Source organism: Apostichopus japonicus, chromosome 18 (assembly GCF_037975245.1).
Source record: "Apostichopus japonicus isolate 1M-3 chromosome 18, ASM3797524v1, whole genome shotgun sequence".
Lineage (NCBI taxonomy): Eukaryota > Metazoa > Echinodermata > Holothuroidea > Aspidochirotida > Stichopodidae > Apostichopus > Apostichopus japonicus.
This window is the reverse complement of record NC_092578.1, coordinates 12,693,042-12,720,417: the sequence shown is the minus strand read 5'-3', so window position 1 is coordinate 12,720,417 and position 27,376 is coordinate 12,693,042. Positions and strand designations below refer to the sequence as shown.

Below are 27,376 nucleotides of genomic sequence, written 5' to 3'. Positions count from 1 at the left end.
GCCTACCACAAGGGGTTCCCCCACAAGGGGTTCCACCACATGACCCCACCGGGGGACTACCCCACGCCATTATGCTACGCGTGCTAATTGTGTTTGCAGCGCGAACTCCGGCGGGAAATCGACAGGGTGTTCGCGGGAAATTTTACAATGTTTTCCACTTCCCCTTACCCTCTGCCTACCCGCCACAATGCACAAATTCAATATATCTGTGACCCATTGTTGTACTTGTAATTGCGTAGGCCTAGCCCTACTACCGTACACTTCTGTAGTAATCGCTTCCTGTAACAACTGACTTTCCTAACCTTGGCCTAGCTGGTGAAAGCCTTGTAGTCTAGCACTCCATATGATCGCGAACTTCAATACACAATGCCAATATTAAGTAGGCCTAGTAATATTAGGCTTATAACTGCCATACAATGCCTGCGCTATTACAGTAGGGGCTACGCAATTAACAAAGAAATATTTGCTTTAAATATCTCTGTAACAGTTACCGATGAACTGAAAGAGAAACAAAAATCTGTTTAACACTTCATGAAAACGCGCGATTCGTCTTTTTCAATGCAACGATCGTCAAAACTAAGCAAATACAACCAAATTCTTGACATACGCGTTACGAAAAAACGATACTTGCAGCGCTATTTTGAGAATGTACTTCCGCATCAAAGTGGTGGCGCTCTTTCGGAATTATAATCAGAGCTATATAACTCTGATTTTCGGCTCTTATTTTGAGGCAACAACACGGGTTACGTTTAAACGTTAACCGTTCGGTTAATAGAAACGGTTAACCGGTTAGTGAATTAACCGGAATGACACAGCCCTAAAGTGTAGAACACACACTGCTATACATCTTTGGATTTGTATAGTCAACGTTTTGCATAACATTTTGCTATGCGATATAGCATAATGATTCCCTGTAGTATGTTTTTGAAGATAGCAGAAGGGAAAGAATGTTTTTCATCTGCCAAGTGTTTCACTATAATTCTTGCTATAGGTTATTTCAGATGAGTTCCTCTCCTATTTTTTCCTTTCTGGGGGTAGGGGTCTCTGTGTACTTGAATACCTTCCCATTCAGTATATACAGTAACTGCACCACTGGTTTACCAGGGATCTATTATTATATCATTAAATTTAGGAAAATTCCAAAGTAACTTTTTTTTTCATTAAATAGAGCCTGATCTGTTTTTGCTCTAACTTTGATTTTCACTACTCTTTCATGTAAAAATTAAGTTTTGTGCATTAAGATCAAATTTTGCACAGAATATGAAATTTAGCAGGATTTGTCTAAGCCTCCCAAGTTATCGCAATTGATGAACTGTCTCTCATTGAAAACATTTTGTTGTACAGTGGTGTATATCTCACACTGTTTGTGCTATTCTGTGCTTCATGACATGGCATACAGTATATGTTAGTTTTCAAGGTGTCTGCTGAGAATATTAACGAAGGTCACGACACTGTCTGGATCGCCTCCTAGACCCCTGCTAAGAAATATTTTACGGAATTGTTTACCATCCTAGCATTCTTAAATTGTATCCCTAACCATTGATTCAAGGACCGTGAGGTACCCTGAATGCACTCTGTGCATCAAACAAACAAACACACTTTTACCAAGAAGATCCTTGCCTTGTTGAAACAATTTCAGAAAACAGGGACTTTTAAAAAACAAGATTTGGGGGAGAAAAAAAAAACCCACAAAAGACTTGCTGGTCACAACTTCACATCTGGCCTGAGAGATCCTTAGGATATATTGAAGGTTTGAGGATTTCTTGCCCTCACTTATGTCAAAGAGTATATCACACAAACTGTGATATATAGGACTATGGAATGTTGCTATATATCACACATGTCAAAGATTATATCACACAAACTGTAATATAGGACTATGTAATGTTGCTATATCACACATGTCAAAGATTATATCACACAAACTGTGATATAGGACTATGTAATGTTGCTATGTCACACATGTCAAAGATTATATCACACAAACTGTAATATAGGACTATTTAATGTTGCTATGTCACACATGTCAATGATTATATCACACAAACTGTGATATATAGGACTATGGAATGTTGCTATATATCACACATGTCAATGATTATATCACACAAACTGTGATATAAGACTATGTAATTTGCTATATCACACATGTCAATGATTATATCACACAAACTGTGATATAAGACTATGTAATGTTGCTATATCACACATGTCAATAATGATATCACACAAACTGTAATATAGGACTATGTAATGTTGCTATGTCACACATGTCAATGATTATATCACACAAACTGTGATATAGGACTATGTAATGTTGCTATATCACACACGTCAAAGATTTTATCACACAAACTGTGATATAGGACTATGTAATGTTGGTATGTCACACATGTCAATGATTTTATCACACAAACTGTGATATAGGACTATGTAATGTTGCTATGTCACACATGTCAATAATGATATCACACAAACTGTGATATAGGACTATGTAATGTTGCTATATCACACATGTCAAAGATTTTATCACACAAACTGTGATATAGGACTATGTAATGTTGCTATATCACACATGTCAAAGATTTTATCACACAAACTGTGATATAGGACTATGTAATGTTGCTATATCACACATGTCAAAGATTTTATCACACAAACTGTGATATAGGACTATGTAATGTTGCTATATCACACATGTCAAAGATTTTATCACACAAACTGTGATATAGGACTATGTAATGTTGCTATATCACACATGTCAAAGATTTTATCACACAAACTGTGATATAGGACTATGAAATGTAACTCATCTCTATCTCCCTTCTCTTCTTTCTCTTGTTTACGATAGTCTCTGACACAGAAAACGTTCAAGATTAGCCGTGTCATCTTGTTCAGGTTACTGAACTTTGTCCTGGCCAGGATGAAAGATAAGGTATTTATGATGTTATATATCAATATTTTTATACTTTTATATTTTTATATTTTTATATTTCAATATATTTCAATATTTTGTATGATCAGTGAGTTTGATTTTGCTTCACTGGTGTTCCATGTCCAATGTATATCTAGGTTCAATACCTTTTCCTTCTTTTGTCTAGCCCCAATGATAATAACTGGGACTCGGTTTGATTTCAAATATGGAAATCATTCTGACCAATCCCTATAATATTAAGCTGCAACTAGAAGACCCTCTATTCGCTTTGAACCCTTGCTTACCTGGTGCCTCATAGCAACTGCACTCTGAAACTCTACCATAATCAATCAGAGTGACCTGCTGACTTTTTGACACTGACCTTTGACATCCACACACAGGTTTACATCCCCTCATGTTTGTATCACGTCAGTCAGTTTGTGTCGCATCTTTAAACTGTGTATATACATTTTTTTTTTCTAGGTTTCTGTGTTTTTTTTTTTAAAAATTCCCCCCAGCGCTTCGAGATGTTTTTAATGTTTTTTGCGCTTTATAAGAACTGTACATGATTATTATTTGTATTGTAGGCCAGGGAATTACACAGGAAACTCAAATTGGAGACTGTCCCTAACTACTACCACCTTGTGTACAGGCACGTTGACCTGGGGACCATGATAGAGGTAGGTCAACTAATTACTTCAATGACAGTGTGTCTAAGACTATATACTGGATGCGCTTTATTTTCATTGTGCTTGCAACATAGTTCACTTCAGCAGACATGAAAGTCTTCAGCAGAAAATACAGTCATATTTATTGCTATATAATTAATGCCTAGATATCTCATGGTAAATAAGCTGCAAGTGGATGGTCCATTTACATTTTAAACATTTATAGCCTAATGTTGAGCTTACATCTCTCAGCCTAGCCTTATTTTCTTAGGACTGGAAGCATCATTAAGGGATGATGCTAATTACTCTCTTTTTAATCGTTGTTTGAGTGAGAAGAAATGTCTCAAGTGGTTATTTAAGAACATTACGTTGTGATGAGTTAATTTGATGGATTTTGGAAATACTGTCTTTTATTTTAGTTTGACATGCTATCATCCACTTCATTCAAGTTTTCTTCAACTGATTCAAGGCAAAGTTTGTACTCGCATAAAAGCTACTGTCCTTGCCTCAATTTTTATATTTTCCAGGGAGAGTGGGCAGGAGAATGGTATGATGAGCTTACTAAATCATCAGTGTAAGACCTAAGCCAAAGAAAAGCACTGTTTATAACTCTAAATACTTCATTTTCATCCAAAACTGTGTTTTTCTTACTCATCAGAAAGTGGAACAAAAGTTGTATACAAGTTTGGCAGAATTTGAAGCCAACGCCCAGGATATGATCCACACATCGGCTGTGTACTATGGCGTAAATAGTGACAGAATGCGACTAAGTCAACTAACACTGAACGACTGTAGATATGATGTGAGTGTTTTACCTCTTCTGTAAAAGTCAAGTTTAAGTTATCCCAAGTACTACGGACACACCTCTAGCCAATTTGCCCCATATTCAGTACATTTGTTGTGTTTGAAACTCTTTCAAAATCTGTTGAAATCTTCCGAAAAGCTCTTTTCGTTTCCAAGTAACACATTTGAAGTTTTGATAAACTCATTTATTTATACATGTGCGAACTATGACGTGGAATGTTGTGCTCATTAAAATGACTTATTCTGCCCTTAATAAGTTAACCCCTAATTGTAAGCCCACATATATCATTTGAATAATTTGATGTTCCTCTTTTCAAAGAAGACAAAATATTTCAAAAAATCACCTTATCCCACAAACCTGTGTTCAGTATCCTTGAAACAAAGATTGTAAAAACAAACCAAAAGAATAACATTAGGCAGTCACTCCCTTTACATTACCAGTGACCATAATTAGCTAATGTTCATTCATAAATAAATCTAGAATTAAGAAAATACTTGTAAAATGGTCAATCTTTAATGAATTTTTGATGGGAGTTGCAGCCATTTTCATGATTTCTGATGCCTATTAGAGTGATTATTACAATGGTGTGTCAATAGACCTTTAAGGTAAACATTAAGGCAGAGAATTTGCTTTAAAAAGCAGGACTTTGAATTTGAGTAGTCAAAGTTCAAGTAGGCTCACAAAAGACAGCCCATAATGGTCCTTTATATGATTCTGCCAGATGAATGACCCCCTGAATGCTGCTTTAAAGGAGCTTAGTATATATACTCTTGTATGGCAATGTGAATGCTATGTAAACATCTGGGTTTGATTCCAATAGCTTTTATGAAACCCTGAAAGCTGATTTAAAGGAATAAATAATACTTGTATGACATTGAGAATGCATTTTAAGCTGCTTGATTTGATTCCAGAAGCTGTTAATGACTTTAAATGCTGCTTTAAGAGAACTTAAAATCTTGTATGACACTGTGAATGGTTTGTAAGACTCTTGGTTGATTCAAGAAGCTTTTAAGACACTCTGTATGCTACTGTACTTATAAGGATGTTAGAATGTATACTTATGACATTGTGAATGGTTTGTAAGACTCTTGGTTTGTTTCAAGAAGCTGCTGTGCAGGCTTGCCTTGTTGCTAGGTGATGATGAGACAAAATAGTTGGCTGAGGCCATCAGTAACTGTGTAGGCTTGCCATGTGCTAAGTGATGAAGAGATTAACAAATTGTTGAATGATGTCTCATTCTAGCCAAGCCCTATTCTATTTCCTCATAAGTGATTTCAGAGAGGTCACATCTCAGCAGCTAGTTTTTAGCTGTTTAATTCAATTTTAAATGTGCCACATATAGCGTGTAAATCCTTACAAACACTGTACATGTTAACGCCTTTCCTGGTTCTACTCTGGTGGCCATGGATCATGTGTTTCCAGAGAGCTTTCATATTTCCTGTAACCTATCAGGTACCAGCACACTTAGTGTAAACTGCACAGTATCTTAGATGCAGGATGTAGAGTTTTTATGTGTTTCTGTGCAACTACATTCAGTACCTGTATCATTACGTACCAAGTAATAAAAGGAAGAACAAAACCGTATTAAAATACGTTGCGCTGTGGTTACCTACACTATTTATTCACATCATTCCTATTAAATCTTCATAGGAAATGGTTTTGTTTGTGAAGCATAGGTGGGAAGGAAATGTGTTCTCTGGTTCTGCTTTCACCTTTTCACTTAAACCCATTTAGCTCTGTCGATAAACATGCTGTGATATCAGTGTTTGAGATCTTTGGGATATGAATGGGATCTGTAAATTGATATTGACAAATACTGTGGAAGGTAAATTTGTCATAAACAATGTGTGATCATTTCCTATTCAAGCAAAAAAAATATAAAACTCTTGAGATGTTGAGATGTTTGCCAGTCATTTGAAAATATCCTCTATGGGACACTCTTAAGGTTTCTTGGTTTCCTCAATTGCAATTATGTTATGAAATGTTAGGAATCAATCAACCTGCATAAACTTCCTCTAACAGCATATTAGCAAAGTCAAGCCTTTCCATGAATATATTAGTAATGTCTAACCAGAAAGGTATATGTCAAATGCCATTTAAGAATAATGCCTATACAGTTCATTCACCCGTTGAAAGATAGCATCTTGAAAACTCTGTAATACTCGATTCATGCTGCTAGGCCAATAAGACTGTAAATGTTTTGGAGACATGGTTACCCAATGATATAACTTCACATTTGTTTGTTCTAAAATTTTGGGTTTGTTTTAGAAAAGGGTTAAGTCAGCCTTTGTAACACCAATTTGGTGGTATTTTGTTTGTTGTTCTTACCAACTGGTGCTCTAGCACACTAAAATTCATGCAATGGCTCTATCTTTATCTTTCTCTTATAGTCAGTGTAAGTTGCAAATATGGCTGATATTTAGAATGAAAAAATATCGACAATTCATTTTGTTGATTTTTCAATCATACCTATTTTGGAGTGCAACAAGTAACCTTTAATGTACAAGATGTTATAATTCTTATATTTTTGTATATATTTTTCCTTTTTAAAGCTCAAACCAGCGATGCTGGTTTGAGCTATTATTATCCACCACCGTCTATCTATCTGACTGTCTGTCTTTCTATCTGTCTGTCTATCTGTCTGTATATCTGCTGTAGGGTTTTTCTTCTCTCTTTTCATATTCCATCTTACTATTTGCTCAAGATTTGACAGCAATGTATCTCTCTTTGTTCTCTTTCTCTTAAAGTTGGCTGAGATAAGGCTCTGTGTTGACTGCTATCTCTCATCAAACAACAAAGTAGGCAAAGACTGGTTCTGTCGGCCTTGCGTAAGTATACACACATGATCTTGGTGGCCCTTTCATTTGGTTGGACGTTCACATGGAGTTGCGATCGTTGGAAGAGTAATGTTGAATTAGAGTAAACTATTTTAGTCCTCATTAGCTGCAGGAATTGATTTGATCGGTTGCTTCCTTTTGAATTCAAAGGCTGCTTTGTTCTTGAGATTAAGTCAACCCATTGTTTTAAGTAATGAAAACATGTTTGAAGTATCTGGTAATTTTAGCTACAGAACATTATGTGCAATGCTTCTGCTAGCTCATGGTCTATCCCACATAGGCCTATCAAAGGCCTTTTAGAAACAGCCTTCAATGTTTAAATGTGTTTAACATCATATGTCCCTCTCTGCTTGTGTCCCCACAGGACCCAATCCATGAACTAGCTTGGGTGCACATGAAAGGATTTGGATATTGGCCGGCTAAAATCCTCTGCAGGAATGAAGGCAGAGTCGACGTCAGATTCTTCGGCAAGAGACATGAAAGGTCAGTTCATTCTTTCGGAACAGATTTGTCAGTGTTTGTCATGTACAATCATTTTTGGCAGAACTAATCAGAAAACCCCCTCTGCAATGTTGTATCATATGTTACTTTTCTTCAAATCCAATGCCTGTCGGCTTGCTGTGCTAAGTCGTGAGGAAGTAAGCAAACGATTGACTGATGCCATAAGTTACTGTGCCGGCTCGCTGTGCTAAGTCGTGATGAAGTAAGCAAACAGTTGACTGATGTCATCGGTTACTGTGCCGGCTTGCTGTGCTTATTCATGAGGAAGTAAGCAAACGATTGACTGATGCCATCAGTTACTGTACCGGCTCGCTGTGCTAAGTCGTGATGAAGTAGGCAAACGATTGACTGATATCATCGGTTACTGTGCTGGCTTGCTGTGCTAAGTTGTGATGAAGTAAGCAAACAGTTGACTGATGCCATCGGTTACTGTGTAGGCTTGCCATATGCTATGTCATGATGAAGTGAGCAAACAGTTGACTGGTGCCATAGGTTACTATGCAGGCTTGCCATTTGTTAAGTCATGATGAAGTAAGCAAACAGTTGACTGGTGCCATCAGTTACTGTGTAGGCTTGCCATATGCTATGTCATGATGAAGTGAGCAAACAGTTGACTGGTGCCATCGGTTACTGTGCCGACTCACTGTGCTAAGGCGTGATGAAGTAAGCAAACAGTTGACAGGTGCCATCAGTTACTGTGTAGGCTTGCCATATGCTATGTTATGATGAAGTGAGCAAACAGTTGACTGATGCCATCGGTTACTGTGCCGGCTCGCTGTGCTTAGTCATGATGGAGTAAGCAAACAGTTGACTGGTGCCATCGGTTACTGTGCAGGCTTGCCATGTGCTAAGTCATGATGAAGTAAGCAACGGTTGACTGATGCCATCGGTTAATGTGCCGGCTCGCTGTGCTAAGTCATGATGAAGTAAGCAAACGGTTGACTGATGCCATCAATTATTGTGCAGGCTTGCCATGTGCTAAGTCATGATCAGATCAAGAAACTGTGGACTGATGGCATCGGTAACTGTGTAGGCTTGCCATATGCTATGTCATGATGAAGTGAGCAAACAGTTGACTGGTGCCATCGGTTACTGTGCAGGCTTGCCATATGTTAAGTCATGATGAAGTAAGCAGTTGACTGGTGTTATCAGTTACTGTGTAGGCTTGCCATATGCTATGTCATGATGAAGTGAGCAAACAGTTGACTGGTGCCATCGGTTACTGTGCCGGCTCACTGTGCTAAGTCGTGATGAAGTAAGCAAACAGTTGACTGGTGCCATCAGTTACTGTGTAGGCTTGCCATATGCTATGTTATGATGAAGTGAGCAAACAGTTGACTGATGCCATCGGTTACTGTGCTGGCTCGCTGTGCTTAGTCATGATGGAGTAAGCAAACAGTTGACTGGTGCCATCGGTTACTGTGCAGGCTTGCCATGTGCTAAGTCATGATGAAGTAAGCAAACGGTTGACTGATGCCATCAATTATTGTGCAGGCTTGCCATGTGCTAAGTCATGATCAGATCAAGAAACTGTGGACTGATGGCATCGGTAACTGTGTAGACTTCTTGTGTGATACGTGACGATGAGATTAACAAATTGTTGACTGATGCCATCGGTTACTGTGCAGGCTTGCCATTTGATAGGTCATTATGAGGTAAAGAAACCGTGGACTGATGGCATCGGTTACTACATATACTTGTCGTGTGATAAGTGATCGGAATCTGTTATTAATTGTTATCGATCCCTTAGGGCTCTGGTACCAGAGGAAGATGTTAAGAACATCAGCACACCTGTGAAGGCTTTACGCACCAAACAGAGCAAGGGTTGGCAGAATGCATTTAAGGAGATGGAGGAGCACAAGAGGATGGTGGCAGAAGGCATCGGTCCTCTTAGAAATGAGGAAAAACCAGAGAAGGAAGAAGAGGTAGAAAAGAAACCAGAGAAACGGGGCATCAAGAGGAAGTCGGAGCAGAGCGAGGCAGAAAAATTTGTGAAGAAGTCTCACTCTGATGCTGGTCAGGTGAACAGCATCTCAACCAGTCAAGAATACAGCCGTTCGGATAACCATCCATCCAAAAAGGTAAGCACTGTCATATGTTAATCATATCTTTCAATATTTTAATTTTTGAAGTAAAAACTTTCTTTGGGGGGGGGGGGGAAATCGAAAATTAACCAAATGATCTGTTAATCGTAAATTGCTCAAAGCTTCCTGTCTTAAGTTGCACGTCTTTTGTAGGTGGTTGGTTAATCTGTGTCATTGAAAGTTCAATAAAATGCATTCTTTTATGGAATTGAAATATTTGACTAAGTAGAACCTTGCACTGCGTAGCTCTGTGTGCTGTATTAATGTACTGCTTGGTGCAACATTGTGTGACGTTGAGTAATCAGTAACCAGCTTTAAAGGAAATGTCCCAACTTTACCCCATCCTCAGATCTATGTACAGAGTATGTCTGCTAGTAAGTGGATGACTGGTTTTATTCCAGATACCATGCCTAGCTCCTAATGTCACATTCACACAGACAGTTTACATGTGGGTAGTTTACTAAAAGCAGCTTTTTGCAACTGTTTCACAATTCAATGTCTCAAACATATAAGACTGCAGTTTGTCAAACTGAGACATTCTTGTAGATATTTTCATCAAACGAGTGTTGACAATTGCTGTAATGTATGACTTGATATGGTTCCTGTATTATCTTCACTTCATGCACCATTCCATATCAATCACATGAAATGGCAAAGTAGGAGCTTACCCCAATGTTTCAACTTTTTAGTTCATTGGGTGAAATAAAGCTTGACCTGTGAAGCTGATGAACTAAATTATTTTGGGATGTTTAAAAATCTTCAATGTCATCATCTGCATAAATCGACTCAGAAAGATCCTTTTCGATTGTACCATCGCAATCCATACATGAATCAATCAATCAAGTTGAATTTGTTCTGCTTCATTGTTCCCAGTGATGTCACCTTTGATTGTTCAACCTAGAACTCCCATATTCCCAGTGGTATCACCCTTCAAAGTATTGGTGTGTTGGGTGAGGTATATTTAATATAAATTGTTGGGGGTGGCTGGGGTTGGCATTGGGAATGGAAAGTTTCACTCATTGTAGAGTTTCCTTCTATGAAGATGACAATTGGTTCTCATCAGTCCTCCATGGCAATAGCAATGAAGTTTGGTAAACTATGTGAGCAACACTATGGTAGAGGCAAAAGGCAGGAGGAGGGGTGGGGGTGGTTGAGAAGGGTTTTCAGTGGAGAGTTTCATTCTTGTATGAATGTACAATTCTTCCTCTTACCTTGTGGCATGACCCTGTTTTGATAGATTTTGTGAGATAGTGTGGGTTTATGTAAAATGTGCTGTCAGGACTGTCCTGTATGTAACATATAAATCACTACCAACATTCAAACTGACTGTAGTGTGTTCTTCAGGCTGTTTAACCCCATTGAAACCTGAAGGGAAAAGAAACAACCTTATCCCCTTTGACTGTTTCAAGCATGATCCATTCTGCCATTGATACCCAATCTGCACTGTCTCCAACACCCTTGCTTTATCATGACATATGCAAATGACAGACCTGTCTCGTTGTAAACTCTGGGCCTATCAAATCTGAGTGAAAGCAACATTGATGGTTTAATTCCAAAATACCCACAAGCTTTGTGAAGTTTTCTGTGCGATGGAAATGTAAAAAAAAAAAAACAACAGAAAAGACAGTTGTTTTTGGTATCATGAGGTATTTTATTCCATCTGACATGATTTTATTTGTGAGAAATTTTTGGAGGAAATGAGCTCTAAATGAATGAATGAATGGTATAGTCTAAACTACTTGCCTGGATTTTCCTTCAAGTTTTGACTCATTTTGCATGATTTTTTATCAGTGGAATACAGAAATACTTGTCATTTGAGATATAAACATAAACTATGCAGTTTTGCTGCATGACTCCTGAAGGTGACAGGAACCTCTATATCTCTACCATTTAGAGAGCAAGACACGTCATTGTTTCATATTGTACCCTTGATGTCACCCCTATCGACCTTATCCATTTATATATCCACCCTCCATCCCCCCCCCCCCACTCCCACACCCTTAACCCCAAATTGTGCAAGTATATGTGTTGGCTGCAATTATAACTGAGTCGTACGTCTCTCATCCTAAACTTGCAGTGTTCAGTGTTTGTTACACGCCTGCCTATTTCTGTGGTAAGTCCTCTTATACATGTGTGACCACCTGGGTTTTTAGTTGCTCTCCTTTTGTGTAGATGTTTTGTTTTCCTTTTGCAGTTGTAAAAAAATTTTAAAAACTTCCAAAATGAATCTTTAAATCTGACAAACAGGCTCACAGACTTGGTTGTTTATTCTGCAAAAGCTTTACAGGGTATCACGTGGTTGCTAACTACTGTAGCACAATTATTCATGAGTTAGTTGCCAAAATGTAAAATAGTCAACTTAATATAGAGAAGACCCAACTTCTCATTTTGCACACTATAATAACCTCTCTGTGAATTGTACATGATTGCCAAAGAGAAAAATGAATAAAAAAACCATATGAATCTTCTTTAATAATCAACCATTGATTTGTTTAAATACTAATTTTATACCACTTTATTTGGCTAGGATCAATTTTTCTTTGCTATTGCCATTTCTTTCCTGAGCAGTGAAGCTCCCTGTGTGACATCCTTCCTCATTCCCTGCGTGATTATTCTTTGCCGTTGACTTTCTGAATTTCTATGACAATGTCAAAATACAAGATTGTTAATAGATGTCCTACTGTAGTACGCAAAATCAGCGTTGGTCATGGCACTCGAAACTGCTGAATTGCCCACAGTCAATGCAGAGGTGATTTAGATTCTTTGTCGAGACGATTAATTTTGATTTGATTTTATAAAAAAGGGCAGATTTTTGGGTCACTGTTGATTTTTGTTTGTTTTGCTGTTTGTGCAGTAAAATTCCAGTCTATTACATGGACTATTTCAAATAATGAAGTTAAAATCAATGTTATTTGGAATGTTTCAAAATTTTGCAGTTTTCATATGGTTGATTCTACTATGGGGAAGTGTCCAGGCAGTGAAATGTTTTAGAATGGATTGAAATAATAACTAAGTCAGTTAACTTAATTTATTGAGACTTATTGTGAAAGACTAGGTTGATTCAACATGCAGAACCAAATTATGAGAGTGGGGTACTAGTACTATTCTGTACAGAATTGTGTAGTTTAAGTACATATGTTAGTGGGATGCAGCCAAAAATATTTGATGAGTCATTAAAGTCACATGGATGGATTAAATGTGTGCTAAAAACACTTTCTAAAAGAGCACCAAGCAATTGTCAACGTTTGAAATTGTCGTCTTCCATATTGTCTGTAATAAGTTTTGTGACATTGTAATATTTTCAAGGTTATCTGAGGAAGGAAACACCCATGAAAGCTACATGGTTTAAGTGATTTCTCTCATAAGGGAAGAATTATTTGGATGGAGACTTTGAAAATTAATCACTGGACAGTATGATTTGGAAAGTTAATATGTGGCCTTCAGTTTTATGGATAGTATCATCACTGGGGAAATGTTGGAATTGACACAAAAGTAACGTTTGTTTATGAGTTGCATGCATGTTATCGTTGCTATGGCACAACAATCTACCACAAATGTATTCATTGCTGCTCTTGCACCTAAATTCAAGATTTTTTGGTCATAGAATTAGTCAATTTTGCTTCTTTTTTTCTTCCTCATTGAAAGGTTGGGAGCTCTGTGTATTGTGTAGCCTGCATGATCCTGGCATTGCATATTATTGTTTTGTTTTTTCAATATTTTTATTATTTACATTGGGTTGCATGTTTGCATCTATTTGGGAGTAACCTCTCTTTATATCAGGGCATATTGTCTTTGAAACAAAGAATTATTCAGAGGTAGAAGAATTGTCTAAAGATATTCCAGGTATGACAGATTATCTACTCTTAAAAAGTTAATCCCCCAGAATGTATTAATTTACATCTCATGTGGCAATACCTGATAATATACACATGTGTTGGTATTTCATTACCAGTGTGCTGTTTCTACCAAACACATATTTTTAATTAATCATAGTTACAAACCAAACTGGCTGGGTTTTCTTCTTTTATCTTCCAGCCTACAAAATTAAACTGTCAACAAATATGTTGAAGGCATTATGTTTTAATACCTGTAGGTATTTGGTTCTTTCCATCTGTCACCAAGTCTTAATAAGTGTTTTTCTTTTCATTTGAAAATTTCCTGAAACGTGTCCAGACATTCACCATGAGTCACTGTATTACCTCTACGGGGGGGCAAAAACCTAACAAACAGCTCTTTGAGTTTACACTGTGCTTCTGAAATTTGACTCATAGTTGTAGTACAAAACTGTATTGTAAAATACAAACTTCTTATTGCAGGTGTCAAAATTGGAAAAGTTACTGCTGCTAAACCGGTGATAAATATTTTAACATTCTGTCCAAAAACAAAGATCTATTGTTAGCTTTTAGAATTAGGTTTAATATTAATGACTTATGTTTGTTTGATGACAATCAAACACAATCTAGATTTGATCTGACAATGGGTAAATTATTATTAAATTATCTGTGATATGTTACATATCCTCAAGCTTGGATTGGTATGAAAGCCACCAACATTTTTAATCTTCTCATAAATGAGTTAAAGCAAGAAAATGATAAAACCAAAAAACTCAATCCTCTTCTATCTGTGGTCTTTGGTTCAAAACTCAGTATGCTCTTAACAATTTACCTACAGTAGCAGTGCAGCCTTTATCCTATTCACCTTCTTTTTATATTATTTTTACTATTAATCAAGCTAGCGGTGTGTATCTTGTCCTTTCACAATCAGGGAAGTTCAGTTTTGTTAGTGTAGTGTAGCATGTAGCATCCTCAGACTATTTGTGAGTTTCGAATCATGTGACTAGTTTCGAATCTACAAGAGTATCATCGATGAGTGAAGTGCTTCATATTCACAGGGATTAGGTTTTTTTTTTTTGGGTGAATCTTTCATTACTAACAGATTGTGAACTCTAAACTTCAACTTATGCTGTACAAAATGTATATATGTATGTATGTATGTATTATACACACACACACAGCCTTGCATCTTGCTCACATGCTCATAGACACTGGCAATAATATCTTCTTCTTCTTCTTGATGATAATGCAAAGACAAATTTGATGAAAATTCTATACTCTACCTAAAACTTTCCTTCGTGCCTTACTTTAAAAGATATTTTTCACATTTCGTCGATAGAGATTTTACATATTGCCATGACAACAGAAAAACAAATGTTCATGTGTAGATGAGTAGATGGAGGAAAATATGAAGATTTGCGGAGATTTCATCACCTGAAATCAGTCAAGATTATTTGGCTATGGTTTTCATGATGAATCTTCATTTCTTGTGTACTTTTTTATTGTGAATACTTTATTTATAGCAGCAGCAATGCATGTGAAGATTATTTTGGTAATGTTTGACACCACATCGACACTAAAGTCGATAATATGCAGCTGGGTTGACTTCACTAGTCAAGAAATAATACTTTACACAGACTTATGCCTGGGTGATGAAGCGTTCAAATCCATTGTAACGTTTATTTACTCAATGACTAATTTTGAATATTTGAAAACATCTAACAAGATGTGTTAGTTTTGATTAATTGTGTTCATAATTGGACCAACACTTTGTAAGTTTGATAAAATTTTAGGATACTAAGTTAATTAAGCCAAATTCTTGATGATGAACTTATTTACTTATATATAGTATACATACATATATATGTGTATATATATATATATATGTGTATATATATACATATATATATCTGTGTATGTAAATATTGAAAACTGTTAGGGCCATGATGAGCAGTATCTAATATAAACAAAGTTAAGTGATTTATATTGCTATGGAAACAGAATGCTCTTCATGTTATTCCTTCAATGAACAGAGTAAGAAGAAGGCAAGCAAGGAAGCCCCTGCACCCGATACGGACCAAAGTCAAGAATCGCCAATCTCTCAGGACTCGGACGTAAACCCCGGGGATGAAGAACCAGAGAGGAAAGAGCCCAAAGAGTTGCCCAAGAAACCGCATCCGGAGAAACATAAACATCATAAGAGTAGTAGCGGAAGTGGAAGCAGTCACAAGGAAGAGAGAGGCGAAGGGAAAGAGAAGACCAGGAAACGAAAGAACAGCCATTCAGACGAGGACGACTTAGAGGCAAAGTATCGAAAGAAGTTGGCCGACTATAAAGCGCACCAGGAGAAGGAGATTCAGAGCAGAGTAGAGGCGGCAGTGGCCGAAGCTGTCAGCACGGTAAGATCAGTCGCTGTGAAGCAGCTGGTTGTGTTATGAATATTATATGATAGGAAGGACCTAGCAACCTTATTGCAGTAGCATGCACTAGATCCACTACTCACTTTACATGCAGTGAGGCAGTGGCCGAAGCTGTCAGCTTGGTAAGATCAGTCGCTGTGAAGCAGCTGGTTGTGTTATGAATATTATATGATAGGAAGGACCTAGCAACCTTATTGCAGTAGCATGCACTAGATGCACTACTCACTTTACATGCAGTGAGGCAGTGGCCGAAGCTGTCAGCTTGGTAAGATCAGCGGCTGTGAAGCAGCTGGTTGTGTTATGAATATTATATGATAGGAAGGACCAAGCAACTTCAATGCAGTAGCATGCACTAGATGCACTACTCACTTTACATGCAGTGGGGGATCCAGGATTTCATGCAGGACGGCGGGCCAGGGAGACAACAAATATCGGTAGATGCTTACAAAAATTGGCAGTGCAAAAGAAAATATCTAAGTTTGCAATCTTAAAGTATCATTACTCTAATGACTTGACTGAGGACTTCAACATCAAACTTTCTAGCACGAACATTACCCCCAGAAAAGAGTCTGTTTTCCTAGTAGTTAGCCTTGACAGTAAACTTAATTTTAAGAAACACATTAATATTACAACCGGGAGGTCCTTGAGGATCGTAAATACACTTAAAAGTCTGAGTAATTTTAATTGTCTCCCTCCGCACTTCCCTTCGTAGGTTTTAAAGCTTCCATTCTGTGAATATTGCTTGTCTTCTTTACCTTTACCGTTGTATAATATTTTAAAGTCTGTTTGTACATATCTTCATCAACTTTAGGCTCAAAAGAAGTGGGAAACAGAACAGTCGGAGACAGAAGCAGAGAGTGTGGCCCAGAACGAGGAATCTATAACGGAGGCCAGGAAAGAAGAAAGAGAAAAATTGGTGGAAGAACACACCAAGGAGATGAACCAACTGAAAGAGAAACACAAAGAAGACATATCTCAAACCAAGAAGAGACAGTGGGTATGTTACATACAGTATAAAGAAGTTGACCTGTTGACACAGGTGGTAAATGGTTTACAATGTGGTATGACTATATGTAGAGAGGTCCTTAAGGTGCAGTGTTGTCGTGGTTACCATAGGCTATATGTAGAAAGGGTCCTTAAGTTGCAGTGTTGTCGTGGTTACCATAGGCTATATGTAGAAAGGGTCCTTAAGTTGCAGTGTTGTCGTGGTTACCATAGGCTATATGTAGAAAGGGTCCTTAAGTTGCAGTGTTGTCGTGGTTACCATAGGCTATATGTAGAAAGGGTTCTTAACTTGCAGTGTTGTCGTGGTTACCATAGGCGTACATGCAAAAACCAAGAGGAGACATTGGCTAGGTCACATGTCGACCAGACTTTATAATGTTATTGTCACCTTAGTAACCGTTGAATTACCTTGAACCCAAAGAGGAGACATTGGCTAGGTCACATGTCGACCAGAGTTTAATGTTATTGTACCTTAGTAACCGTTGAATTACCTTGAACCCAAAGAGGAGACATTGGGTAGGTTACACGTCAAACTATACTTTACGTTCAGTGTTACCATAGTTACCATTGAAAAATATCTAAAGCCAAGAAGAGACATTTGGGTAAAGTCTCATGTAGAGAAGAAGTTGACCGCCCTCATTGTCATCGTTGTTCGTAACCACAGTTTTCTCTATCGAATCTTCTTCTTTCAACAGTGTATCAACTGCGAGCAAGAAGCCATGTATCATTGCTGCTGGAACACGTCCTACTGCAGTATTTCATGCCAACAGATACACTGGCACAAAGAACACAAACGGCTCTGTAGGAGGCGGCGATAAGAAGATGCATAGCGTGTTAATACATTGGAACATCATCGAGATGAGCTCGGTCTCCTCCTCCGAAGACCTCCAGTCAAACTATAAGGGGAACGATTGACTGCACCGTTGCATTGCTTTAGTCTTTTTGTTTATTGGTAAAGGTGTGTGAGAAATAGCTAGTACAGTACTTTAGAAAGTGTGTTGACACCATGTTACCAGAGTCAGATTAGTGATCTTTGGATGAAAGGGAGGGGGGTTGAGAGAGGGAGACATTTCCTTTTGCTCTTCGAAGAAAATAGCCCATTTGTAATTCTGTCGGTAAATTATAGCTGCAATGACCTGCCAGTACACAATAAAGTTTACGTCCTCCTACCAACCCCCCTTCAATGCATCCTACAACCCCACCCCCTCCCCCTGCCCAGACAACAGAATTCCAAGTTATGCTCTGCTTCTGGTAAACTGGGCAGTGTAGTAGTGGTAAAGAAATATATATCTATATATATATATATATGTTTCCATGGCAGCCATGCGCATATGGATAATTCAGTTACACATGTGGACGCACCAGTTATACATGTGTGTATGTGTGTCCACGCACCACAGTTCTACGTCAAGAGCTGTAAACCAGAGGGATCTTTTCATGAATTATGTGACCTTTGCAAAATATTTTCATTGTTACAGTTTTAATTCTTTACAATTTGAAAATTTTTAACATTTTGATTTGATTTTGTTGTACAATCTTAATTCCAAGGTTATGTATATGTTGGAGCAAAGACAATAGTAATTGAAAATACTGCATCAATGGAATTAATAGTTGTGTATACCTTAGCAATTGATGAAAACCTGACAAAATTAGATATTTCAGTCGGTCTAGTCATTAGTTGGAGAATAGGAATAGTTACCGTGTCAAGGTATTGGGTTGTTGAAGCTTCTAAACTTGTCTGCTATCTTTGTTGATGAAAAAGGATACCGGTTGAAAGTCAGGTATTAAGGAAAGGGGTCACAACAATCAGCCCCAATGAACAGCTTGATGGTTAATTGAGGCCTATCACAAGTTCTTTGAAGCCCAAAATTTTTCTTTTAATATTTGCTTACTGTTTTGGTGTTATTTTGCTGTTTATGATTTGTTTACATTATTATTAGTTCATGGTTAACATTATTCAGGGGAAGAGTGCATTTATTGAAACTGTGTTAGCCACGAACACAGGTGATTATGAAACTTGAGAGATTTAGTTAGCCTTGTTTCAGCCCCCCCCCCCCCCTCCCTCCCTTTGCATTACTGAAATGGTCTTGTTATATTTTAAACTATCCTTTATTAGTTACAATTTTCAGATGTGGTATTCTTGTTTGTGTGAGTGGAAGCTTGCAAGCATGGTACATTCAGCTAACCCCTTAAATGGGATCTTAGTGCTGTGAGTAACCGGTCATCATAAACTTTTGAACCAATTCCTGTCGCAGAGAAAGATGTAGAAATTTTGAGACAGAAATCATTGTCACTCTGTTATCTATGGACAATTGATCCTGGTTAAGTCTGGTTGACAAGTTTAACATGCTGCTGTAATTTGAAGCCACTGGACATGTTATAATACAAATATCTTTACACAAGGCTGTACTTAGTATACCTTCAGCCCAGAGTTTTAAATAATATGCAAATTAACATACACCAAGATAAATTTGCTTACAAATAATGTGTTGTACTTCCAGGTGAAGCAGTGGTATCTGCTTTTTTAATTGAAGAATTTTTTGAGGTTGTTTAAACATAGTTTTAGTGGCATGAATGCTTACTGGATAACTGGACAGGAAAACTTACAATGGAATGGAGACCTGTCTTTTTTCAACTTTGAATTACCAACATGAATAGATGCTTTAGAGGTTGGGGTTGGTGATCGCAGTCAGTTATTCCTGTGATTCAATTGCCACCTCCCATAGTGGTATCAGTAATCATGATTTAGGGCTAGCCTAAAGTCACTTGTTTGTAAATAAATTTATGTAAATATTCTTTATGTGTACATTTTGAGAATTGTTTAGATCAGACAACCAGCTAGTGGAAATAAAATATTAAAAATCATAAAGTGTTTAAGAAAATCTCAGGTTACTTGCATCATAGAATTTTGATGTGTTTGATTTTTCTATTGCATAGTTGTAGGGTATAATCTTTGTATTATATGGTAGTTGCTCACCTGGCAGATGTAGATTTGCATATTCACGATGGATGTGATGAATATTCATGATGTTGATTATTCAAACAAAGTTCTGAACAGTCTGTAGATTGATATAATGGATTATTTCTTCACTAGGGTCACTGTTCAAGTCTTCTGTTTTGTTTTTCTTAGGGTAGTGTACAAACCTTTTATAACTTCCCATAAGGTCAGATGTGAAATTATAAAATATACATATTGGCATTTGGAGTTACTACTTCTTGCCCCATCCCCACCCCCATCCCTTCCTTATTGTCACCATATTTTACATTTAGTAATGAGAGATTGGGATCTTTTCTGTTAGGTATTTCACTTGCAAACTAAAACAAAAGATTTTCCTACTCCTTTGCACTAAGTTAACCCTTGCTGCAATTGTTTAACGTTATTAGGGTGTGGTACCTAAGACTGTCAGCCTGTGAACAACAAACTTGGTGACATATTTGGAATGGATGGTAAATTTGTATCTTCGACATAGATGTATGAGGTACGCTACCTTCGGCATTTTCTGAGAAGGTCATGTGATCATATTATGATTAACGGATGCTAATTGTTAACTATTTTAGATGAGTATTCTTTTGAAGTTGATCAGTTATGTGGGTTAGAATGCAACCTGCTTCAGATATCTATAATCTGATCTTATGAGATGCAAAGAGAAAAGATGATTTTAAAAGCATGATGAAAGTGTTTGTTGAGGGCATGGGTGGGGGAGTGAGTAGATATATGGTGTACTGTTATGAGATCATTGCCAGAGAGAATCAGTATACATTATTTGATGTAAATATTTATACTTTTGCTATCTAGTAGGTTACATGGGCAAAGTAAGAAAGTAAAAAAAAAAAATTTTTTTAAATGCAATTGAAAAAGTTTGTTTGTAGCTGAAAATTATCAATCTTAAAACCTTGAAAAAGGTTTCAGTTTTGAAGGACGAGGTGTTGGAAATTCTGGTGAAGTTTTTATGTGATATTATTCCTTATGTCGAGGCAGTATCGTAGTGGTCAGTCGTTGTACAGAACCAAGAGTATTGGGAAAGCGTTAATGGTTGAATGAAAGAAAGCAGGGAATGGAAGGAGGAAAGAATATAAATACTTAGATTTTATTATCATAGGGGATAAAAATCATGGAGGTTGATAGACAGGTAAACCTTTTATTATTATTCTCTTTTCTTTTCAATTTTATGTTGGTTTTGGTTTGTTTAGCCCCCACCTATAAAGGTCCTCCCTACCCCACTTCTGCTCCCTATTAGTAGTTTGAAATGTTCCAAATTATTTCCCATCCTGGACACATCCGTGTATGAGTGTATGATATAATCATGGACCAGTATGTAGCTTGCCTACATCAAGAATGTCAGTATATACTAGCAGTGATCACTGCATACTACCTGTTCCCTGCCAATGTAAACTAATGGAAGAGCATGGTTGTGTTTCATATGAATTCTATTGAAAAATCTTTGGTATTCTCTTACATAGGGTAATTTTAATATTCTTTTTGAGTCTTACAGTAATTCAGTTGTTCTGTTTATTTTCAGTTGTTCTCCTAATTCACACAAACGTTTCCACAACTGAGCACGACTTGATCTCCAATCTAGCATGATAAATCTTCGCTTTGTAACCTGTACAGTTCAATATTTTCTTTTTGGCCAAATACTTTAATGTGTTCAGTTTAACATTCTCGATACTTTTCATCCCATCTAGCAAGTTTCTTTAGTTTTCCCAGTTTGCCTATTAAAAGCCAGTCATTTTGGAAACATGGAAATTTCCCGCTTGTATTTTTTCGGTGAGAATGTTGCCAATACCTGTGTACTAAATAGTTTGCAGATACTGTGGTATTCTCCAGCTCAAATAACCTGCGCAAAATTTAACTTGTACTGTTGTATCTAATTAACTCAATTTTTAATTTACTGCTGAGATTTGCTGAATGATGATGCTAGTACAAGAAAATAGAAGAACAATGCCATTAGACAATAGCCTTTATAGAGCGGTTGCACATCAACCATTCTGTTCCTCCCCCACACCTTCTGATGAAAATGATAGTAGCAGTAAAATAATGACAAACAATACTTGAATATGATAACCATCATACCAAAAGAAAACAATGATGACATTGCTAAGGCTAAGAAGTCTCCTGCTAAGATTTCAAATAACCATGAATTAGGCAGGGAAAGCTATTTCTCCTAATGTACGATCATTTCTGCATTGCTTCGGCTTGTAGGGAAACACATGAATTCATTTGAGACAGACCATTTAAATATATTTGTCAGTGTAGGTGGCAATTCAATACCATTCTTTGCTTCTTGAAGATGATACGTTAATACCAAAGCCTCTATTAAAGCAGTTGGGAGCAAATAGACACCCACTGTCAGCAGATGTGCCAATCCCCCTACCTTACCCCCACCTCTACCCCTGCTCAGAAGCACCACACAAGTAGGTAGGAACATTCTAAGACACTATATATACTTCCAGTATGCCATGATGGCATTCATGCAGTCTTTTATAGATGCTCTGTCTTCGAGAGTAGGATACTGAACAGGAAAATTGTCAGTATCAGTCAACATGTCCTTCCATAAATCCACTGTATTTTGTGAGCTGTATTTTGTTAGTTTGTTGCGGATTAAATTTCTGTTACAAGTCACATGACAATGTTTGTTTATTCGCTGACTATTCAAAGGTAGTTTCACTCGATGAAGAGGAAATGTCAATTGTCTAAAACATCTGATCTGCTTGTTGCATATGATTAGTAATAACATGAAGGGGAAACAAAGGTGTCTGTCTGAGCAACAAATATTAATAATCCAATGGAATCAGGAAATATTTGTTGAGTAATAATTTCTTTGGTGAACAAACCTCCAAGAGAGAGCCTCAACTGCAATCTTCATTTATGTAATAGTCGGTCAAGCTGGTAAAAACAATCATGCCATCTGCTTTACAGTAGGTTGCAGTCCTTTCTTCATTAAAAGGTACGAAACATTGAGAAAATCAATTGACTGGAGGATCAAATTTGAAAAACTAAAGCTATTGTTTATTGTCATCCTTTATTAATTAAGTTACTGCTTCATTACTGCCACCAGATATGTCTAAATACAAGAACAAGAAAATGGTCACTCATTGTAAAGATGATTTTACTTAAAACTTGATACCATCTTCAGAGTCAATTCTCCTTAAACTGAGATATGGATTTTTTTTTTTGCAATTTGAGAATTTTTAAATATCGGGAATATTTCGGCGGGTCACGGTGTCTCTAAAGCTTTAAGTTTTAACTTTTGCTTACACTTGGTGGCAGTGTTGTGTGGGCCTAGTGAGAGGTTTGATGATTAAATTGCTACGATGCAAGACGGTATTGTTTACATAATTATCCTGTTTGATCATCTCTTTACCATTCACTCTGTAAATATTGTACTAAAAAGGAAAACAAAGAATCATCTATTTTTTGCCTTCTACATGTTTCTTTCTTTTCTGGTGTATAACTATGAGGCAGGTACAAAATACATTGTGAGTCAAAAGTAGTTCTGTGTTTGTAGTTTGTTCAAATAAGATGAAAATTAACAAGAAACCTGGAAAAAGATCAACTAACATACTCGTATACTATATATATACACCAGGAAGTCCACATAAGTGTGCAAACACGAAACTGTTCAGTAGATAATAATTTCCTTCTGAAAGCATACACAGTGGTAATGGACACAGTATGATACCACCACAAGGGTTCATTAATTGTTAGACAGATCAACACATTTACCAAAGATATCCATATTCCCAATTCTGGTAGTGAATACAACATGTGAAAAGGGTGTCCAACTTATAACAACTATCCATGATAATGTAATACTTGTTAAACTACCAAATGTGTCCAATTGTGCAGCTTGCCAAAAGAACTGAAAGTATCACCCTTGACCAGAACAGATTGGTCACCTTTGATAATAAGATGGTATCTACTGCCATCCAGACGAATATTCATAACTTTGCAGCATTTTGAGGATAGTTAAAAAGCTGCTTCAATCCTTGCAGTGCCTCTTAAGAGGCTACCATTACAAGGTCCATTGAGCCAGCATGATATGGTTTGTTGGTACTCCACTCCTTACTGACATTCAGCTGGTCCACCTCATAAAATGTTCCTCTAGTTGACCTTTGACCTGGGTCATCTCTTCTTTTTCCTTGGTGACTGCCTTTTCCTCTTCGGTGAAAGCAATGCTTTCTTTTGATCACCAGCTGAAAGTTAGAAGTCATGATTTGAATTAGATTATATTGTAGGCTGTCTTTAATAGGTACATATAGAATGGATTATTACTTGTCATAAATCATGATTCACCCAATAGAGACGTATTTAAACACAAAAACATACTTTTTATTAATTGCGATGCATATCTGTCCCAACCACTGAAAATTGAAGGTACTTGAAAACCTTAAACATTAAATTGTCAATTTGTTAAATTCTTACCTTGTCCAATCTTACGTTTCCTGGTTTTCTTTACTTTGGCAGCTTTACTTTTTGGCATTTCCTCTGCTTCTATTTCTGGCAGCTTGTTCTGACTTTCAGCAGGAAGATCTTTAGGCTCTTGCTCTGTAATACAAAATTAAATGTTAAAAGACTTGTGAGATGCATTGTGAAATAGTATGATGTACTAATTGTAATTTTAGGGGAGGGGGTTCCAGGGATGGCTTAACTCCTTAACCGTTCCCCCTCCCCCTCTCTCTCTCTTTCTTTGGACTAACCAGAAAACAAACCATTTAGCCGATAAATGTTAAGAGGTTTGCCTACTTATTTGGCTTAATACAAACAGCATTTCTAGGATTGTGATTCTCCATTAAAGGCATTGAAGACTCGCCCCAAACCGCGTGCGGCCATCTGAAAAAGTTAACTTTTCTGTGGCTTGCAAGTGCCATTTTGTTTGTGTCGCTACAAAATGCAGACAGTAATGAAACGTGATACCTTGTTATCTTTAGCTTGACCTTAGATGTCCATCGCTGTATCGTTTATACACTGTGCTGTGGGTATTGACCGCAGCTGTATGTACTGACTGTACACTAGTGTCTAATTACCAACGGTAGCAAGCTGTGTGTGTATTTTCTGGGATCGATGGTCTTGTCTAACACTTCTGTTACACCTCTTTCAAAACTAGGTCAGATTACCGGCATTAGATGTTTCTTTTTGCGCGAGTCTTCATACCCTTTAAATATCAAGATGCTGAATAGTGTTAAATTAGGAGAAACTGAGAGTGGAACCATATGTCTATTGAAGTTTGAGAATAGCTGACCATTATTTAATGTTAATTCTAGCATATTTTAGAGCAATACTGATGACATTTAACCCTTCCTGATAACCTTAAGGACACCTAAGGACTTGTATTAAACCAAGATGTGCATAGAAGGAGTTCTGTATCTGAAGGAGAGGAAAATACAACCATAGTACTACTGTGGAACCATCTTTAGTGATCTACAAGACATCCATTTAGTGTCAGGTCAGCCATAGTTGACCAACTTTATAGCATTGTGTAATATGTGACTTCAGTTGTAATGATCTCACATACTGACTAAGGGTACAAACATATGACATGTGAGTCATTAGTAGCTGACAAAACATAACCCAATAGCAGCAGCTTTGTGAGAGAAACAACACTTCAAGCTTAAAGATGCATAACCCGAATGCAAAAATGCATTGTGGTTTAGATGATGTAACATGAGCAGTTTTCTTCATGAATCTGACGTAATGTATAGTGAGGGTGTACATGTTTACAAGGGCTTCACGATTTGACCTCTGATGGCCCAAATATCCTCCACCAAAACAATAGGCTTCTTTTACTCAATGTGGTACTTCTACACACTAAATTAGAGGTCGGCCCAAGCTTCCAGTATTGAGATATCGTGAGTACAAGGTTTTCACAATTTGACCCATGGTGACTCCAAATGCCCTCCTTCAAAAACAAGAGACTTTTTGTACTCAATGTGGTACTTCTACACATCAAATATGAAGTCTGCCCATGCTTCCCATCTTGAGATATCATGTTTACAAGGTTTTCACAATTTGACCCTGGTGACCCCAAATAACCTTTGAACTCCACCAAAAATAATAGGCTTCATCGACTTAATGTGGTACTTCTACACATCAAAAATTAAATTGGTCTGACCTTCCTTCTTGAGATATCGTGTTAACAAGGTTTTCACAATTTGACCCCTGGTGACCCCAAATGACCTTTGACCTCCACAAAAAACAATAGGCTTCTTGTACTCAATGTGGTACTTCTACACACTGAATATGAAAATGGTCTGACCTTCCCTTCTTGAGATATTGTGTTTACAAGCTGGGCGTCACAAACGCACACACACACACACGCATGCACAAACGCATACGCCATCATGAATGCAAAGGTTACGATTATCATCCAAACCAAAAACTCCACATTTGAGCCCCATACCTCTAATCAAACGTTTAGTGAGTTTGTACTTTGTACTCGTATTCTAGCACATTTACCTGTACTCATCATTGTGGATTTGTACTCCTAATGGTACTTGGGGTATCTTGGAAATCTAGTACAGATACCAGTGCATGCTTAGATCCTTCTACTGGTACTCACACCAAGGGGAACTCTACTCAAACTCATGATTAGATCCTAGTATTGGTTCTCATACCAAGGGGAACTTTACTTGTACTAGTACTGTTGAACTCATACCGCAAGTCTACTCCAAACCTGCTACTGCAACAGTCGTGCCCATAAATGGACCAAACTTCACAAAGATGTGGACTCCTACAAATACATACCATCGTCCTCAGACTCTGATATGTTGTACTTCTGTAAAACCGGCATTAGTTTGTCAACGAGAGGTCTGCTATCTGGATCCACTGGGACTTTGGCTCTACGACGACCACTGGTTCCTGAAACCGTGCTTTTACTTCTTGAAGAGGATGGATTCTCTCCATCGTCTGCAGATGAGGGCTGGGAGGCGGCTTGTTCCTCTGGCTGGTGAATGCAAGGATAGAAAAGATTTACTTCCTCACATAAGTCATGAATTATACTTCTTAATTGTGACTCAGTGGGGTCCCACAAAACCAGACCTTGACCACAGGTTACCGGCTGTTCCAATGGATCGACTTGCAGCTCATGAAGGAAACCTAGCCACCATGTCAATTGGTCTACCATAACGGTCAAACTACTGTCTACCAATGCTCTCCTCAAATGACCTGACCCAATGGTTAACAAGAACGTTGTGACCAATTGGCTAAGGCGTCAGACTTGTGATCCAAGGATTGCTGGTTCGATTCCTGCTTAGTTCATTACGTTGTGTCCTTGGGCAAGATGCTTAATCTCACTTGCCTCTCTCCACC

The 27,376-nt window shown here is 37.5% G+C and overlaps 2 protein-coding genes across 7 annotated transcripts in view; one reads left to right on the top strand and one right to left on the bottom strand.

The window, feature by feature from the left end:
• Nucleotides 1-23,561, top strand: part of LOC139958753 (zinc finger MYND domain-containing protein 11-like) — a 36,149-nt gene extending 12,588 nt beyond the window's left edge. Inside the window, exons 4-13 of one of the 2 annotated variants that reach the window (XM_071956074.1) lie at nt 2,852-2,935; nt 3,502-3,594; nt 4,241-4,384; nt 7,135-7,215; nt 7,589-7,707; nt 9,476-9,806; nt 11,887-11,922; nt 15,676-16,041; nt 16,874-17,059; nt 17,763-23,561. In XM_071956074.1, the coding sequence (XP_071812175.1) occupies nt 2,852-2,935; nt 3,502-3,594; nt 4,241-4,384; nt 7,135-7,215; nt 7,589-7,707; nt 9,476-9,806; nt 11,887-11,922; nt 15,676-16,041; nt 16,874-17,059; nt 17,763-17,885 (1,563 nt within the window). In that variant the 3' untranslated portion in view covers nt 17,886-23,561. The remainder of the gene's footprint in view (nt 1-2,851; nt 2,936-3,501; nt 3,595-4,240; nt 4,385-7,134; nt 7,216-7,588; nt 7,708-9,475; nt 9,807-11,886; nt 11,923-15,675; nt 16,042-16,873; nt 17,060-17,762) is intronic. The other variant, XM_071956075.1, reaches the window with a different exon arrangement.
• LOC139958756 (snRNA-activating protein complex subunit 1-like) overlaps nt 23,480-27,376 on the bottom strand; it is a 34,265-nt gene continuing 30,368 nt past the window's right edge. For all 5 annotated transcript variants that reach the window (XM_071956086.1, XM_071956084.1, XM_071956083.1 and 2 more), the window contains exons 9-11: nt 26,813-27,011; nt 24,494-24,616; nt 23,480-24,264 (exon numbers count right to left, since the gene is read on the bottom strand). In XM_071956086.1, coding sequence (XP_071812187.1) covers nt 24,194-24,264; nt 24,494-24,616; nt 26,813-27,011 — 393 coding nt within the window. In that variant the 3' untranslated portion in view covers nt 23,480-24,193. The remainder of the gene's footprint in view (nt 24,265-24,493; nt 24,617-26,812; nt 27,012-27,376) is intronic.